Source organism: Xenopus laevis, chromosome 3L (genome assembly GCF_017654675.1).
Source record: "Xenopus laevis strain J_2021 chromosome 3L, Xenopus_laevis_v10.1, whole genome shotgun sequence".
Taxonomy (NCBI): domain Eukaryota; kingdom Metazoa; phylum Chordata; class Amphibia; order Anura; family Pipidae; genus Xenopus; species Xenopus laevis.
Genome location: NC_054375.1, coordinates 51,064,496 through 51,082,776, shown reverse-complemented (window position 1 = coordinate 51,082,776; position 18,281 = coordinate 51,064,496). Strand labels below are relative to the sequence as shown.

At 39.1% G+C, this 18,281-nt stretch overlaps 1 protein-coding gene across 1 annotated transcript; it reads left to right on the top strand.

The window, feature by feature from the left end:
• The first annotated feature begins 5,174 nt into the window (after positions 1-5,174).
• On the top strand, positions 5,175-15,619 carry atp6v0e1.L (ATPase, H+ transporting, lysosomal 9kDa, V0 subunit e1 L homeolog). Its single transcript, NM_001093517.1, is given in 4 exon segments — positions 5,175-5,293; positions 7,419-7,466; positions 13,417-13,545; positions 15,074-15,619. Coding segments are annotated over 3 exon segments (246 nt in total). The 5' UTR covers positions 5,175-5,189; the 3' UTR covers positions 13,511-13,545; positions 15,074-15,619.
• Positions 15,620-18,281: the final 2,662 nt, after the last annotated feature.

Below are 18,281 nucleotides of genomic sequence, written 5' to 3'. Positions count from 1 at the left end.
AATGGCAGTTTTCTATTTATGATTACCCAACAGCACATACTACTAAAAAGTATATTATGAAAATGATTTATTTACATATGAGCTCTTTTGTGCAATATATTTTAGAGGCCTACATTGTTCAGGGTATAGTTTCCTTTAAAGGAACAGTTCAGTGTTGAAAAAAACTGGTTAAATAGGCTGTGCAAAATAAATGTTTCAAATGTAGTTAGCCAAAAATGTATGAAGGCTGGAATGACTGGATGTGTAACATAATAGCCAGAACACTACTTCCTGCATTTCAGCTCAATAACTCTTGAGCTAGTCAGCAACTTGAAGGGGGGCCACATGGTACATATGTGTTCAGTGAGTTTGTAATTGATATTCAGCTCAGGTTCAAAATCAACAGATATGATCCATGTCCTCCCCCCCCCCTCAAGTCTGTGGTTACTGCCTGGTAACCAGTCAGTTTAAACCAAGAGAGCTGAAAATCAGGAAGTAGTGTTCTGGCTATTATGTTATGTGACGTCCAGTCACTCCAGCCTTTATACATTTCATTTTTGCCTAACTAACTATATTAGAAACATTTTTATTTTGCACAGCCTGTATACCCAGTTTTTATTTTTACACTGAACTCCTTTAAGCTTTCAAAGGGATTTTCCACCAATTTATTGCATGGAGCTGGTAGATCTAAGAACAGCACTCAATAGTAAAAATCCAAATCCCACTCAGACATCATCAGTTACATTGAGTAGGAGAAACAACAGCCTGCCAGAAAGCGGCTCCCGAAAGTGCTGGCTTATTCTGAAAGCACATGACCAGGCAAAATGACCTGAGATGGCTGCCTGCACACAAATATTACAACTGAAAAATACACCTGTTGGTTCAGGAATGACATTTTATGTTGTGTAAACAGTGTAATTTAGAAATAAAAACTACACCATAAAAGTCATGACAGAATCCCTTTAAGCAGATATAAAGGTTTGGGCAGTGTGTCACATGGACAATTTCTGTACCTAAATAGATGTTTCCATGGATATTACTTAGCACTGCATTGTCTGAAGTTGTTGCCTTGAAATAGGCAGCAACATTACCTTACACCACTTGCTTTCCTTGAGTGGGTAAAGATCTCTGTTCTAGATTTCCACTGCTGTAAAACAGGCCCGGACTGGCAATCTGTGGGTTCTGGCAAATGCCAAAGGGGCTGCTATAAGGTCCCATAGAAAGTCACTATTTAGTGGGCTGGTGGAGGCTGTTTGGGCATCTGTGTACCTGAAATGCCAGGGCCTATTTTAATTCTCAGTCCGGACCTGCTGTAAACTTAAGTGTGACAATATTTGTGACTTAGGATTTCTTTCCAAATTGAGATATGAATGTACAGTCATCATGCTTCATGCATAAAGCTGGCCATAGACGCAGACCATCTTTCATGCGATTTTCGGACCATGTATGGATTGTCTCGACATTTTTGTACCATGTCGATCAGTAGTTGTTCAGTTGATCAGACAGTTTAAAAGATCTATATTGGCTAACGATTAGTTCTCTGCCTTTATTGCCTATCTGACGACATCAGACTCACTACTACTTATTGGACATAACTTTCGTACGATTACTGTCTGTCATTTCATGGCCCGAGCATTGTTTTTACTACTTTATTTTAATCTGAATGGTTAGTTACAGGTCAGAAGATGTTTGCTTGTCCAACAGTCTGCACGTCTATGGCCAGCTTAACCCACTATCAGTATAAATCCCTTGTGAAATAGCCTTGGGTGGCATATCAGCATTTGTTTAAGGGTCAGGCCACACTGGGCGTTTTGGGGAGATTGTCGCCTGGCGACTAATCGCCCTGTTTTTGCCGCGACCAATCTCCCCAAACGCCTTCCCTCACTATGCGCCGGCTAACATCAAAAAAACGCCGGCGCTAATCACATGCGGCGATTCGTTTTCCGAAGTCGCTTGAAGTTTCCCCGTGAGGCAACTTCGTGCGACTTCGGAAAACGAACTGTGATTAGCGCCAGCGTTTTTTCATTTTAGCCGGCGCAGAGTGAGGGAAGGCATTTGGGGAGATTGGTCGCAAGGCGACCAAATCTCCCCAAAACGCCTAGTGTGGACTTGCCCTGAAAGTGGTTGTTCACCTTTGAGATAACTTTTAGTATGATGTAGAGAGTGATATTTGCAGACAATTTGCAATTTGTTTTAATTTTTTATTATTGACCGTTTTTGAATTATTTAGCTTTTTATTCATCAGCTCTTCAATTTGCATCTTAAGCAATCTGGTAACTAGGGTCCAAATGACCCTAGCAACCAAGCATTGATTTGAAAAAGAGACTGGAATATGAATAGGAGAGGGCCTGAATAGAAGGATTAGTAATACAAAGTAACAATACATTTGTAGCCTTACAAAGCATTTGTTATTTAGAAGGGAGTCGGCGACGTCCATTTGAAAGCTGCAAATAACTATAAAAAAAATGAAGACCAATTGAAAAGTTGCTTAGAATTGGCCAGTCTATAACATACTTAAGGTTACCTTAGAGATGAACCACCCCTTTAACCAGGTTTTTTTTTTTTTTTTGGAGGTGGAGGTAAGTTTCAACCCATTTTACTACGACTGTTTAAAGGAGCTGTATCACCAAGATTTTTTTTAAAATAAATTAGAATACAATGTAATGTTGCCCTGCGCTGGCAAAACTGTTCTGTTTGCTTCAGAAACACTACTACGGTTTATATAAACAAGCTGCTGTGTAGCACAGGGTTATAACAGAAAAGTTCTGTATAATACTATTAAATTCCACAGAACTTATCTGCTTTGTAAACATGTGCCTTTTCTCCTTTTTATGCTTTGAATGGCTGTCCATTAAGTAAACTATAATAGTGTTTCTGAAGCAAACATGCCAGTTCTACCAGTGCAGAAACAGTATATTATATTCTTATTACTTTTAAACGTGTATTTGTTGGTGTTACTGTTGCTTTAAATTCTCTGAAATAGCATGAACTGAAGATTGTAGACAACATACACAGCCTATCACGGAAGCCATTTAATGGTACGGTATTCTCTGCTATTCTGTTCTGAGCTAACAGACAAATTCCTGACTGGGTGATTTCCAATTAGCACCCAGACATTAATGGTCCGTTCTAAGAACATCTTGTGGCCAAAATTCCTGGCTCTGTTGTTTCTGCAATGTGTCACAAGCAAACTTCCCTTAGTGATAGCTTGACATTGGTGTCTGGTCACTAGAACTGTGTTCCAGAATGTGTGAGGACTCCCAATTTACCATTTTCAAGGGACAAGAAAAAAATAATGTAAAATCATTTAAATGTGTTAATGAAACTTGTCCTTTAAGCAATCAAAGAATAAACACATTACACTTTATGATAGGAAACAATCAGCAGCTAGGCTGACCTGACAGGGAACTGAAACCTGTCTTTGCTTGTGTGACTGCATGGCTGTGATTGGCTATTCCTCTCCTGTGCTTTTGGCCGAGAACCGTTAGGACACACCCACACCTCATTTGAGACTAGGATCGTAGCAGAAGTAGAAGTGAAATTAGCTCCATATATTAATCATTATTGTCTACAAGATAAGGAAGGTTTTAGTTATGCTATGTCTCCTTTAAAATGCATTATAAATTAGGGGGACCACAAATGATGTAACATGCAGGAAATCTTAAAATCAGGGGATCTTAAATTGAGGTTTCACGGTATTTGTTTTGACAGTCAGAACCCTGAGCCATAACTACTGCTTTTGTGTTGTCATTAGAAGTCAAACTAATATAAATGTTGGAAACAGACAAAATACCCTGCCTGCATTTCTCTTAATAAAGGACTGCCTTTCATTACCCACCTCTCCCTCCCTGCACTGTTTATTAGTAGAGATGGGCGAATTTTTTCACCTTGTTTCGCCAAAAAAATGACGGCCATAGACTTGTATGGCATTGTGCGTCAAAATAAAAAGACACACGTCAAAAAAAAAATTTCTGACGCCCATAGACTTTAATGGGCTTCGGCTACTTTTCGCCGGTGGCGAATTTTTGACGAAACGGGTCAAATTCGCCCATCCCTATTTATTAGTCAGAAAGGTGCCCCTGAAAAAAAAACATCCGCCAGTTGACATTCTTTCGGGTCTCTTCGCTGACACTAAGCCTGTGGGAGCATCCACAGTTATCCCACTGCTACTATAGGCACTATCTCACCTACTATACCTGCATTCTCAGCCACAGTCCGTTCCCAGAGACTATTATCCCCACTGCTACTATAGGCACCGTCTCTCCCTACTATACCTGCTATCCCACAGTCACACTCCCTTCCCAGAGACTATTATCCCACTGCTACTATAGGCACCATCTCCCCCTAGAGAGCAATTCACTAGGCATCAGGAGGAGTGTTTAAAAATGTATAAATTTTAATGGTCCGTATTAAAAGGTTTTTTTCCAGCATGTCAGCATACAAATTATTGGATTATACACTTTACGCGTTTCGTGGCGTCTTGCCACTTCTTCAGAGGCGATCCCACTACACACCTTCGATTAAATACCTATCTGTCCCACCCATAAAAAACATTAACCATTGCACAACACCATTGATTAGATCCCTTGTTACATTCCGAAAGGCATGTACTTGATAGAAAACAAACTGTCCTAGTTACAAGTTGACAGAATAAATTAAGTTCATAGATCATTCAGAAAATACATAGTTCCATAAATGATCATCATAGACAGAAAGATTCAAAAGAATCATAAATATATCAATTCATAAATTAACAAAATAGTTCCCACTGCCACAAGCACTTTTCTAACCAGCTATACTTGTTTTCAATTACTGTAGATCTGGTTACACAGCTACAACTGGAATTCTGATGTGTGGGATAGTACTTACAGGTTCCTGTTAAAACTGGACAATCAGAAGCTTAACCCCAGGCAGATGGCAGTTCTAGCTATGGATCAGTGATGTTCATCCTACAATTTCCAATAATTATGTAAAACTACATCTCCCATCACCCAGAGCTACCCATCAATTGCTTATCAGTTCTACAGCCCGTAGAGTCAGAAACTTCTGCGAGTCACGTGATGAGCTGCAGGCTTCATTACGTCACGGAACTGGGCGAGGTTTGGCTTCCCGTCACCTGATGGCTGAACGGTCACATGACTTGCGGGCAGAAGTTTAGTTGGGACGGAGTTTCGGGGACACTAGTAGGAGTGCTGCTTGTGTGAGCAATCATGGCGTACTCCGGTCTGACTGTGCCCATCATCGTCATGACCGTATTTTGGGGCTTTATCGGCGCTGTGCTGCCGTGGTTTATCCCGAAGGGACCCAACAGGGGGTGAGTGTTGCTTAATACTTATGTCGTAACTAAAGACTACAGATAATAACTTTAGCACTCGTCTGCTTCTCAATGTGGCATTATTCCATGTGTCGCTCTCATATATCGTAGAGTTTTAGTCATTACAAATGACATTTGTTTTAAGCAGGGCTAGTGGGCCTCAGCCTGTGCGTTACTAACAAAACTGATTTGCTGAAGATCCTCTACTTCCTTAAATGCCGTAATACTACAGTTTTACAGCAGTGCAGTCGCGTAAATCCACTGTATAAAACTGCTAAATAATAGGGGGGAAAGAAAAAAAATGTACTCTGTATGCAATGCTGCTTTTGCTCCATTAAATCTCATTCTTTATTCTAGTTTATTAGCCTGACTAATTCACTACAAATTTGCTCCATTGTATGTCCAAAATGACCTGCTTCCATGATGACGCAAATGTGTGTTTTAATATCTACACCTAAGTAACAATATTATATCTTTCTTTTAACTGCAATCAAGTCCCTCTGACTTGCATTATTCTTCAGTCTTTTTTCCAAAGCAGTCATTTTCCCTGGAATCTGGAGTTTATAAATCTAAATACAAAAGGAGTTGTATCAGTAGTGCAATTGTGTTTTGAGGGTCATTTAAATAAAGGGCATACTCTATTGTGTCTCTAATGGAAGCCATCACAGCATCTCAGCCAGATAGGAAGATAGATCATATGGTGTCTCTTTTGTGCCATACAACTCCTTCTGTTATGTTTCTGGATAAGCTTAACAGTTAAAAATAAAAGATGTTAAAGTTGGACACACACTCTACAATTACGATCTTTTTCGCCGGTCATAGGAAAGATCTGTCGTCCACTCTACTAAAGATAGCCATACACTGAGAGATCCGCTCGATTGGTGATGTCGTCAAATGAGCGGATCTCTCCCCAATATGCCCACCTTGAGGGGGGCAGTATCGGGCTGATCATAACGAAGGGTAAACGAGTGGTCGGATTGCGGGACTGCATCTGTTCGTTGATGTCAGCGTGTTCGTCAACGAACAGATCTGGCCGCGATCCGACGTATCAGATATGTGTGGGTAAAAACAAAAAGAATATTCTACTACTTAGCAGCACAGTTGTTCTATGTTCAATAGTGGTTCTCCCTTGATCCCACCAAACCTAACATCCCACTACAGACAACCTTGGCCAGCTCAATGGAGTCACTGAAATACATACCGTTCCGTAAGACAACCGATATTCTAACGGATCATCCTGTTATTGTCACACCCTACAAAGCATGGCAGAAGATACTGCAATTGTACAAATTGTAACCACCAGTTTTTTCCCTATGGGGAAATTCCTATCTACCCCATTTCCAACAAATTGTACAATATCGTATGTGGCCCCATTGGGACATACACACACTAGGAAAGGTAAATGCCAGGGCACTGCTGCCCAGAGACCAAATCAAGCATACTAGAACTGGAGAAATCCTTCCTGGTTCTCATATCTACAACTTCAGCAGACCTTTCAGCAGCATTTCCAAAGGAATATAGTGCCCTTTACACTCACTAACATTAAAACCCCTCTTCTAAAAAACTGGTCACCACACTGTATTCTATGCTTCTTTCCACACTCCAGTCCCCCTTTTCCACAGCTCAGACAATTTGGCAACGTAACCTGCCGGAGCTGGATGACGAGGACTGGGAGGAAGCAACGAGTAGAGCTTATGATTACTTGATCTCTACAAGAGACAAACTAATCCAATTCAAAATCATCCATAGGCTCTACCTGACCCCCCTACGACTATATTGTATGGGAATCCGGGACTCTTCCCGCTGCCCTAAATGCGGTGCCTCTAAGGCTGACTACTTCCATCTAATATGGTTGTGCCCACAAATCTACCACTTTTGGGAATGAGTCCTAAATTTTATCCAGAATACAACGTCCCTACCGAAAATTATCTCTATTAACTTAGATGTATCGGAGATATATTGGAAATAAGAATGCAATAAGTTGTTGAACCAATGTTGTATTGTTTAATGTTGTTTTTATGTTATAAATGTTCTAAATAAAAACAGGCAAGACGAGTAAATGGCATTATAGTGACTGCTGGCTATAGAAGTCCAATGTTTCTAAAAGTTCTCTCTTCTCTTTCAGGGTCATCAATACCATGTTGGTTACGTGCTCAGTGTGCTGCTATCTGTTGTGAGTATAAACAAGCTTTTTGTCAGTCAGCCTACTCTGACTCCCCACCCCCGTCTTGTTGAAACAATAGAATTCTACCTGTATCTGACGATTCAGCACTAACTGGCCTATGTTCAGGGTGCCTTCAAAGACACCCGTTCAAAATTTTCTGGCCAGCCCGAACGATGAGCCAACCGATATCCAAGTCTTCTGCTGATATCCGTCCACTCCTTTCCCACCATATATGCACTGAATATCGTACGAAAATTAGTTTTGTGTGATATTGGTGCGTCTTTGGCCACCTTTAGTAAGATGCTGTTTGTCTGGCCATATTAACATAAGACTTTCAGGCAGACTTGCTGTCTTGAATGTGACCTGGAACATCGACCTGCGCCTTAAACTGAAAGAAAATAGAGCCACATTTACTGCAGTGTACACAAAGAAAAAAAAATCCTTTGTACTATATTAAAAAAATCTGTGTTTGAATAATGGAAAAAATTTTAAAAATTCAAATAATAGAATATATTTATCATAACCTTTTATATCCATATTGAAAAAAAGGCTATTTATAGATGAATACTGCTCTTTCAAAGGCAAATATTAATTCCAGAGGACTGTACTTTCCTGAAAGGGGGATCTAAACCCGAAAAATGAATTAAAGTAATCTGATTCAAAGTGGTCCTCTGAGAACCTTTTTTTTATATATATTTTTAGTGATTTCTGAAATATTAGCAGTTTTTACTGCTAAACGGGGTTTCAGCTCAGCGCCCAGAAGCACTTTTTTGAAGGCGACCCTAACTGCCTATGCATTCCCTGAGCTCAGTTCAGGTTGCTGATGCAGCTAAGACCAAAGCTTGGCATTAGCAGTCTAAAACTGCAAATTCCTCAGTAAGTTTACAATGAATTTTTTTTTTTATCAGTTAGCTGCAGGTTGAACAATGAAAACAAAATTCTAATTGGTTGCCATAGGTTAATGCCTAGGCGCACATTTGCCCAGTGTTTATTGCCCAGTATCTGTTCCTGTCTGCACTGCAGGCTCTGACTATAAAACAGTGTAGCAGAAGTCGGCTCTCTTCCTTCCAGGCAAGACTTAGTTTCTTGCTTTGCATGCTTCTTCACTATGTCTGTCATTTGGTTTCTGCAACATTGTTTCCATAGTCAGAACCCAAGGGTTTACTGAATACAGGAAGGGCATAGACAGAGTTGCTGACACTGACCTTTGAAAAGAGCTGTTGGCTGAAAGCCTGGTATCATCAGTCTAACACAAATGTCTTAATATCTCAGAAACCACTACAAACAAGTTTACATTCGTTTTTGAAGGGCTTAGAAATTCTTTAAAGGACACAGCCTAATTTACTTGGGAGTGGGTCCAAAATTTTAGACAACCTAGTGATTGAAATTGCTAACTTTTAAATATCTGGACAGATATATAAGAAAGAAGCACCATATTTCACCTCTTCCTCCAAGGTGTTGTAAAATTAGAAAACATTACTGTTTAGCACATGTACGTGTGGAGAAACTCACCTGAAACAGGTAAGATGGTGGAACGGCACTACTTTAGCCATTTCCGTGGTCAGAGCATTTTATTCCGAAAAAAAGCCCTGGGTGGGGGTTAAAAACTTAGTAACTGAATTCACCTCAGAGAATTGAGGTTTTGGAGCCCTTTAATGAAGGGGCTCCTGACGTAGTGTAGAAAGCAAAGGAATCTAAAACCAAGAACATCTGATTATCTACTACATGTTGTAAAAAATGGCATTGACTCGACAAACTCATTTTTGCTATATAAGGCATAGAACCAAAGCGTGTAGGTGAGGTCAACAAAGTAGTATTTCAATGCTGTGCACTATTTCCATTTGGCTTAACCTAACTGCAATGTTCAGGAAATGCCTGGCCCTTTCCAGCTGTCTCTCACAAGGCCCTCTGTTTATGAGTAAACACTGTTGTCCTTTATTCAACACAGGCTATTTAATGTGTATTTTGTGTACACATACTTACTTGTGTTGTACATAGAACAGCGCCTCAGCTCTCAGTGATGAAACCAGAAAGCCTGGCAAGCAGATTTGTATACATAATACAGCCTTTTTATTTAGAAAATACAGTTATACCATGAGCTTTGGAGACTTTGTGATAATAATACTTTCTTACTTCTGGTACTATAGTGCAGCCCTAACAAGTGCCCTCACCTCTCTTGTGTTCTTTACACGCTGCTGTGTTTTGTAACTTCTGCAACAATAAGTTAACCACGGGGGGGAACCTGCTTGGCATGAGTGACTTTCCAACAAGATTATAGGGAGATGCCATTGTCTAAAAATGCATGTGCACTTCAAGCGATAATCGTTGGTACAGGGCAAGCTAAAGCCAATGATGAGGGATTGTTCGCAATGACCTTTTAAAGGTAAACTGCAGTTATACAATATTTTATGCCTAGTTGAAGGAAAACTATACCCCCTGAACAATGTAGGTCTCTATAAAAATATATTGCATAAAACAGTTCATATGTAAAACCCTGCGTCATGTAAATGAACCATTTTCATAATAATATACTTTTTTTTAGTAGCATGTGCCATTGGGTAATCACAAATAGCCATTTTAAAAAAATAAGGGCCATCCCCTGGGATTGTGCAATTCACGGTGCACACAAACATAAATGTTAGGTCACATGAGCCAATTAACAGACAGGGTTCTGTCTTTTGCTTCTACACTTCTTCCTGTTACAGTTAGAGTTGTAGTATTTCTGGTCAGGTTATCTCTGACGCAGCACACAGACCATCACGAAATGGTGGATCAAGGCAACAGATGTAATAGAGCAATATTTACTTAAATATATGTACCAGTTTGATAAGATTCTTTAATATTATATAAACTGTATATGATATAATCTGTTGCTTAAATATTCATTATGGGGGTAAAGTTTTCCTTTAGTATATTTTAATACCTAGGGTCCAGGCAATATGTTTCCCTGTAGGCTTTCATGGGACTTGGCTTGCTTGGGTTTTTGTATACTTGAAATACCTAGACCTATTTTGCCCAATTACACAAATAAACTGTTTTGTTTTATCGGTGGCGATTTCAATTAACTTAGTTACAAAGGTATTTTCAGACTTTTTCATGCCTGTGCTAGAGATGCTTTTTGTGCATGGGGACCAAAAACGTCCCGCACATCACTACTGTGGAATATTAGCAACTATTGTATCAATTCTAACAGCTGGCTGTAATAAACCCAAAGATTCTGCTAAGCAGGGACAAAGATAAGAAATGTAGCAACTAAATGTATCCATATAGAACAGTTTACAGGGACGGCGACCCCCCCCTTCCAGGGCTGCATCAGAAGGTGAAAAAATTACACTTGACACTTAGAAAAACAATCACAAATAGAAAATAGATCACCAGAAATAATGACTTTTTCCAATGACTTTCTATCCGAAAACTAGATGTTTGAAGGTGAACCACCCCTTTAAAGTCACATTGGAATATTGCCATAATGCCTTTGTAATTTAAAATCCTGTTTTGCAATGCTTATTCTATTTCTGCTTATGACAGAATTCTCTCCTTTTCTCGACACAAAATGCCCCGGTGCTGTTTGCTGCCTCTCTTACCTTATCATAACAGGCTAATGCCAGAGAAACAAAGGCCTGAGTTTTCCCGTACCTTGAGAATGGGGTTTTTTCTTTTATGCACAGACTTGCCTGGGAAGCCTTCCCACTGGGCTGCATTATGCATCCAGCTACCCCCCCCCCCCTTTTATTAAAGGCTTGTTACTCCTCGTTCTTGATGACCCCTGTGTTTTTCCATTCATTTTGTTTTAATTATTATTTCGATGTAATCCCTTACCCCAGAGCTGCTGCTGCTGCTGCTTATTATTATTCTTCCACACATTCTTTTGTAAATGGAGACGCTTCCTCAATTCAGTTCCGCAGGCAGTGCAGTCAAATAACCAGTCTAAGGGCGACTGTAAATCCTGACTGTAACTCTTGTGACACAGAGTGATTCTGCTTATATTACAAGGGCTGAAAAGATCACATTTGGAGGCAGTGTGTGACAATCTCTCAGACAGACAGCCTGCTCCTGCCTTCATGTATTTACACACATCCTTGTCTGCTTGTTCACCTCTAGTAAATTAATTTTTTTTTTTCAGATTTTTTGGGTCCTTAGCCCAGCAGCTCCTTACTGTTGTGTTACACTGGAGGGGCCTGTTATAAGTAATTGCTGAGGTTTCTGGGGCAGTATTATATAACCTTATTCGTGCCAGCAGTTCTGCAGTCTTCAGCTTGGTTTTTTTTTCCTTTGAAACTCTGCAATGCTACAAATAAGAGGGTGGGAAAAAGTGATGTGTGCAAACCTCCTGGGAAATCTCTTATTTTTGTTAGTCTTCCACCCCCCTCCCCGTCGTCTTGTTTATGCACGTATATGTCTGTCTATATACACGTATTTGTTTTGTGCCAACAGTCTCGGCAGCAGTTTACAGCTGACCGTTTCATGTAAGAGAAATGCATGATATATTCGCTTAATATTTAATTTTAGGGAACTGTGGTACCTGCGTATTTGGAAGTATATATGGTACAGGTTGGGGGGGGATAGAGAGACTGGTAGGGGACAGCTTTGTTCATAGCAGAGATGACTCCAGGAGTATAGAATCCAGCTGACTCTCATGGACTGTGGTGTTGCATTTGTAATGTTTTCAAATGGATTTTAAACAGAACTAATAAGTAGCACTGACTGAGCCGTGCCATGCAATATGCACCAACTAGAGCTAATGTGCACACCTCTTTATAAACCAGCCTTGTACAGTCCTGCATCAACAGACACGAGCCATCCAGAGTTCTCTGGGCACATGAGCAGACAAAAAAATAACATTTGCCACTCTGGACGTGTGTGACTTAAAGCTCTGATCTAGGAAAGAGCAAGTCAAGACTTTGAAGGGCCTTCATTTATATTGCATAAAGCTGTTGTACTGCAGCTCTGGACGTACCACACATGGCTCAGATCCTTGCTCTTGACATTTTGTTCAGGTCTGGAAATTTCCACTGTTCAGAAGCTGGGAACACTTTCGATTCACAAAGTCAAACAGAGGCATAGAGTTATATAGGGGTATATAGGGTATTGCATCTCTTATCTGGAAGCCCAGTATCCAGAAAGCTCTGAATTACAGAAAAGCCATCCCCCATAGAGTTCATTTTGAGCCAATTTAAATTTTTTTTAATTATTTCCCTTTCCTCTGTGATATTGTAACTGTACCGTGTGCTTGATTCTGACTTAAGCTGCATCAGTCCATATTGGTGGCTAAACATTCCCATTGGGTTTATTTCATTTATTTATTTTTTAAGTAGACTTTAGTCAATGTGATCCTAATTACACAATTACCCCAATATCTGGAAAACCCCAGGTCCCAAGCCTTCTGTATAATCAACATTGGGGATATTGAGTAAACTTTTACTAGCATGTATAGCAATTTTTCTTCTCATTTCACATTTGATTTAATATTTATAAGGGGGAGTTGCTATGCTGCTTGCATCAAAGGAGATAAATAGGAAAATGCTCTAAACTGAGCAAAAGCTTTAGCAGTGTATCAATACTACGGACTGCCAACAGCCAGTTCTCGCTCATGTATAAACGTGAATATGAAGAAAAAGTAATATAATATATAGTTGAACTGAAAAAGCTGCGCGGATGAGTAGTGAAACGTCTTCAATGGTTACTCGGCAAGTCCAGTTGTTTTAGATTTACCTATACTAGATATACCATGACCTGGATGAATGAAAATCTTCATAGTCAAGTAATCTAATACACACCTAAACTATGCCATTGTGCTATGGTGTCTAATGAAAAAAGGATAATTGTAAGAGGAATTTCAATGATGTTTAGGCTTTCTTGTGCTGCCCATTTATACATGTGTATATAACGATAATGCTAAATTGCCTGATAATATTGGTTGATCTGTACTATACTGTTGGCTTGTCTTTTTGCCTTGCAGTTGGCTAATTGCTATCCTGGCCCAGCTTAATCCCCTGTTTGGACCACAGTTGAGTTCTGACACTATTTACTACCTGAAAAATCACTGGCCTTGATTTATTAAAGCATTCTTCTGCATGGAGTCTTCCAGGTAAACTTGCCCATTACATTAAATTACATTAAATAATAAGATACATCAGTGCTTTGTTTTTTATGCATTACAGATCAGAAAGGGTGGATTTTGTTATGCTTACAAATAAAACAAACAAAAAGCTGAGAAAAATTAACTGATATGCCTTTACAAAGGAAATCTAGATATTTTAATTTACTGCTCCCTTAAAGGTGAACATTGCAATAAAATTGTATCAACACGAACATGTAAGCAACGCTGGTGCAAAAAGTGTTATTTACACGCTTGGAGAAAATATAATCACATGAAATCTAGCCAAGGACAGTTAATGTGTTTCTATGGAAGCCGCATATTGACACTTGAAGCATCACCCTAAACAAATTTTGGGAATCTAACAACCATTCCTTATACAATGGTGCTGGGGATTACAGAAAAGCATGTACCTCTGAGTGGTTTACCTGACATCTGTATATAACATAAAGGGGTCTGTTTACTAAAACTCAAATTTATGTCATATTTTTATTAAACCAAGCTCGACCAAACTCACATCCACGATTTTATCTCATTTATCAATAAAATAACTCAAAATAGTCAGGTCAGGAAATGTGAAAAGATGTAATCAAACATGTTTTTCGGATTTGATACCCAAATCGCTCGATTTCGGGTTATCGTCCGAAAAACCCTGTATTTTTCAGATTATTGGATGAAACCCTGCACAAATCATGATATCTTCAGATTGTAAAAGGGACAATTGCCATTGGCTTCTACATGACATTGGCAGGTTTTAGATGGCGGATTTTCAGATGTGTACTTCACATCTGAAAATGTATAATAAATCTCTATAAATTAGTATTTTTGCCAAAAAGGTTTAGTAAATAACCCCTTAAGTATGCACATATGTATATAGAAGGTTGGACAGCACCAATACAAATATATATATATATATATATATATATATATAATATATATATATATATATATATATATATATATATATATTCTGTGTGAAACGACCGGACTTAGTGTAATTCCTGTGGGTGCAGGGTCCAAAAATTCATATATAGATTTGCTCATAAGGATCCGCACACCAAAATTCTTTCATCAAAATTCAGTGCTTTATTCAGTACATAGATCCGACGTTTCGGCCCACATTAGGGCCTTTTTCAAGGATGAAAAAGGCCCTAATGTGGGCCGAAACGTTGGATCTATGTACTGAATAAAGCACTGAATTTTGATGAAAGAATTTTGGTGTGCGGATCCTTATGAGTATGAGTATGTATATATATGTATATATGTATATATGTATATATATATATGTATATGTATATGTATATGTATATATATATATATATATATATATATATATATATATATATATATATATATATATATATATATATATATATATATATATATATATTTATTAGATATGGATATATACACTCAGATGTCTGAATCACATATGTATGCTTGTATATTAATATTTAATAGGATCACTTAGGATTCTGACTCCGATTTATTTATTTATTTTTTTTGTTTTGTATTTCAGGGCAGTGTTCGAAATTTGCCTTAAATCTACTGGCTGAATACCAAACTTTCTCACAAATGCCTTAATCTTTGTATAATGGGAAGTTTTCCTGGCATTGTAAATTCCATCCGTAAAGATGCAGTATTGTTCCTCCTTGTACAGAACTCTGTTTAATATCTACATATTCTCTGATGAGGAGGTCAACGACTTTAACAATTGCCTCATAAAATTATTTTAGCTTGCAAAGATGTTCCCCTTATCTCATGGTTTATTTGTTTGAACTTCAGGAAGCTCTGTAGTTTAATATATGATAATTAAATCATATTGTGCTAAAGGTCTACAATTTCCTTCCCTCTGGCACTGAAAGGGTCTCTGAAAACAGAACATCTTATTTATTTATCTTGAATTTTCATTCTAGTTTTTTTTTTTTTTTTGTTCCACACAATTTTCTGTTAAGTACATTCCGTTCTGACTGCTCTTTATTGCCATTTCAGTTCTCAGCCTGCCTTTGATGCCATGGATGAAAATTTTTTGTTTTTATGAGAATAAAAGTGGTTCAGTGTTAAACAAAACACTCTCTTTTCTGCAGATTGATGGCATCAAATGTAGAAAATAATAATTGTAATTGTATTTCATATTTGCTGTCCCACATTTGATCAGCCACCCTTAACAAAGATATATATATATATATATATATATATATAAGTTTGGGAGTTTTACTTTGAAAGCAGCTAGTAAGTTGCAGGTAAAACGTATTCGTCCCTTTTATAAAATGTATAATGAAGCAATAGAATTCTTAATGAATCAGATAAAATTGAGCATAGGACTGGTCAGATATGGGATGACTTTGACGTAGTTGGGCAGCTTAAATATATTGCAATATATGGACAATCCCTGTTTTGTTTAAAGGGTAAGACATTTTTTAGTAGCAGTATGCACAAAATGTCGCTGTCTTAAATATATTGATAATGGGTTGAGTGCAGAGGAATCTTGTATTTGTCATATATATATATATATATATATATATATATATATATATATTATATATATATATATATATATATATATATATATATATATATATATATATATATATATATATATATATATATATATATATATATATTATCATAACCCTCACCCTGCTTTAGCATTCTTAGTGTATTCAGAACAGCAAATAAACCTAATTTTATGCTGAAAACCTCCCAGGCTAGCCACTCTGCTAGGAGGCTAATCCAACTGGAAACATCTGACCTATGCTAATAGTTTCCTGATATCTGCAAGTCAAAAGAAAAATATTATCGGTTTACTAGATCACATAAAAATTCAGGGGCACATCTGGAAAATCCTGATATACGAGTTGCACAATTTAAATGCAATCCATACAGCCCGGTGGGCCCAGCATCTTTTGGGCCCCGTCAGCCCAGACCCTCTCCTGTGCTCCCTCTTCTGCACTAAAAACTAGCAAACGTGCTTGCGCGCGCATGCGGTGGAAATCCAAGAGGTACTCAGTTTGCGGCTGGGGGCCCCTGCACTCCCTCTTCTGCTGAAAAAAAACTCACCAGCATGCGTGCGCATGCAGAGGTATCGGCACCACTCAATAGTTTGTGGCTGGGGGCCCTGGACCCGCTCCTGCACTGCCTCCCTCTTCTGCTTACCAGCACGCGTGCGCATCCGCGTAGGGGGTGGAAGAGGTATTGTTTGTGGCTGGGGGGCCCAGGGGACAGTGTGGAGGGCCCTTGAGGCCCCGGGTCCCCCAGTCCGACACTGTGCTTAAAGCACTACTCTCTCACTAACGCTACCTACCTGATACCAGTCTCTGCATTTACATACAGTCATATGAAAAGTTTGGGAACCCCTCTTAATTCTTTGGAGTTTTGTTTATCATTGGCTGAGCTTTCAAAGTAGCAACTTCCTTTTAATATATAACATGCCTGGAAACAGTAGTATTTCAGCAGTTTATTGGAATAACAGAAATTAACAAAAATTAGACCGGTGCATACATTTGGGCACCCCAACAGAGATATTACATCAATACTTAGTTGAGCTTCCTTTTGCAAATGAAACCGCGTCTAGACGCCTCCTATAGCCTTTAATGATTCTGGATGGTGATATTTTTGACCATTCGTCCATACAAAATTTCTCCAGTTCAGTTGAATTTGATGGCTGCAGAGCATGGACAGCCTGCTTCAGATCATGATAGTCAACAGTAGCTTCACTAGAGGGGGGTGGGCCCTGGTGCGTGACGCGCAGCCGGGCCCCGCCCCCCTCCGTACGGCCGCATTTGTCAGTGGCGTGTGACCTGCCGGGGGGCCCTGAGGGGGTGCGGGCCCTGGCCTGCTCGCACCCCCTGCTCCCCCGGTAGTTCCGCCACTGATAGTCAAGTTGGGGGACTGTGACGGCCATTCCAGAATATTGTACTTCTCCCTCTGCATAAATGCCTTTGTAGATTTCGAAGTGTGTTTAGGGTCATTGTCTTGTTGGAATATCCAACCCCTGCGTAACTTCAACTTTGTGACTGATGCTTGAACATTATCCTGAAGAATTTGGTATTCTTGAAATGTGGTGTTCTTCTTCCGCCATGCAAAGCGCTTTTTGTTATTCCCAAATCACCCAATTTTTGCCTCATCTTTCTCGTCACCCTGCCATACAGATGTTCTTTGTGCAAATTGCACTGAATTGTAGAACGATGTACAGATACACCATCTGCAGCAAGACGTTCTTGCAGGTCTTTGGAGGTGATTGGGTTGTCTGTAACCATTCTCACAATCCTCTGCATATGCCGCTCCTGTATTTTTCTTGACCTGCCATACCTGGATTTTACAGCAACTGTGCCTCTGTGGCCTTCCATTTCCTGATTACATTCCTTACAGTTGAAACTGACAGTTTAAACCTCTGAGATAGCTTTTTTTTTTTTTACCCTTCCCCTAAACCATGATACTGAACAATCTTTGTTTTCAGATATTTTGAGAGTTGCTTTGAGGATCCCATGCTGTCACTCTTCAGAGGAGAGTCAAACAGAAGCACAACCTGCAATTGGCCACCTTAAATACATTTTCTCATGATTGGACACACCTGCCTATTGAGCAGTAAGTGTATTCAATGAGCAAAATTACAAGGGTACCCAAATTTCTGCACAGCCAGTTTTTCACATTTGATGTTGTCATACAACTGAATACTGCTTCACTAAAAATCTTTGTTCAGAAAACACCCCAGTACTCCGATGTTC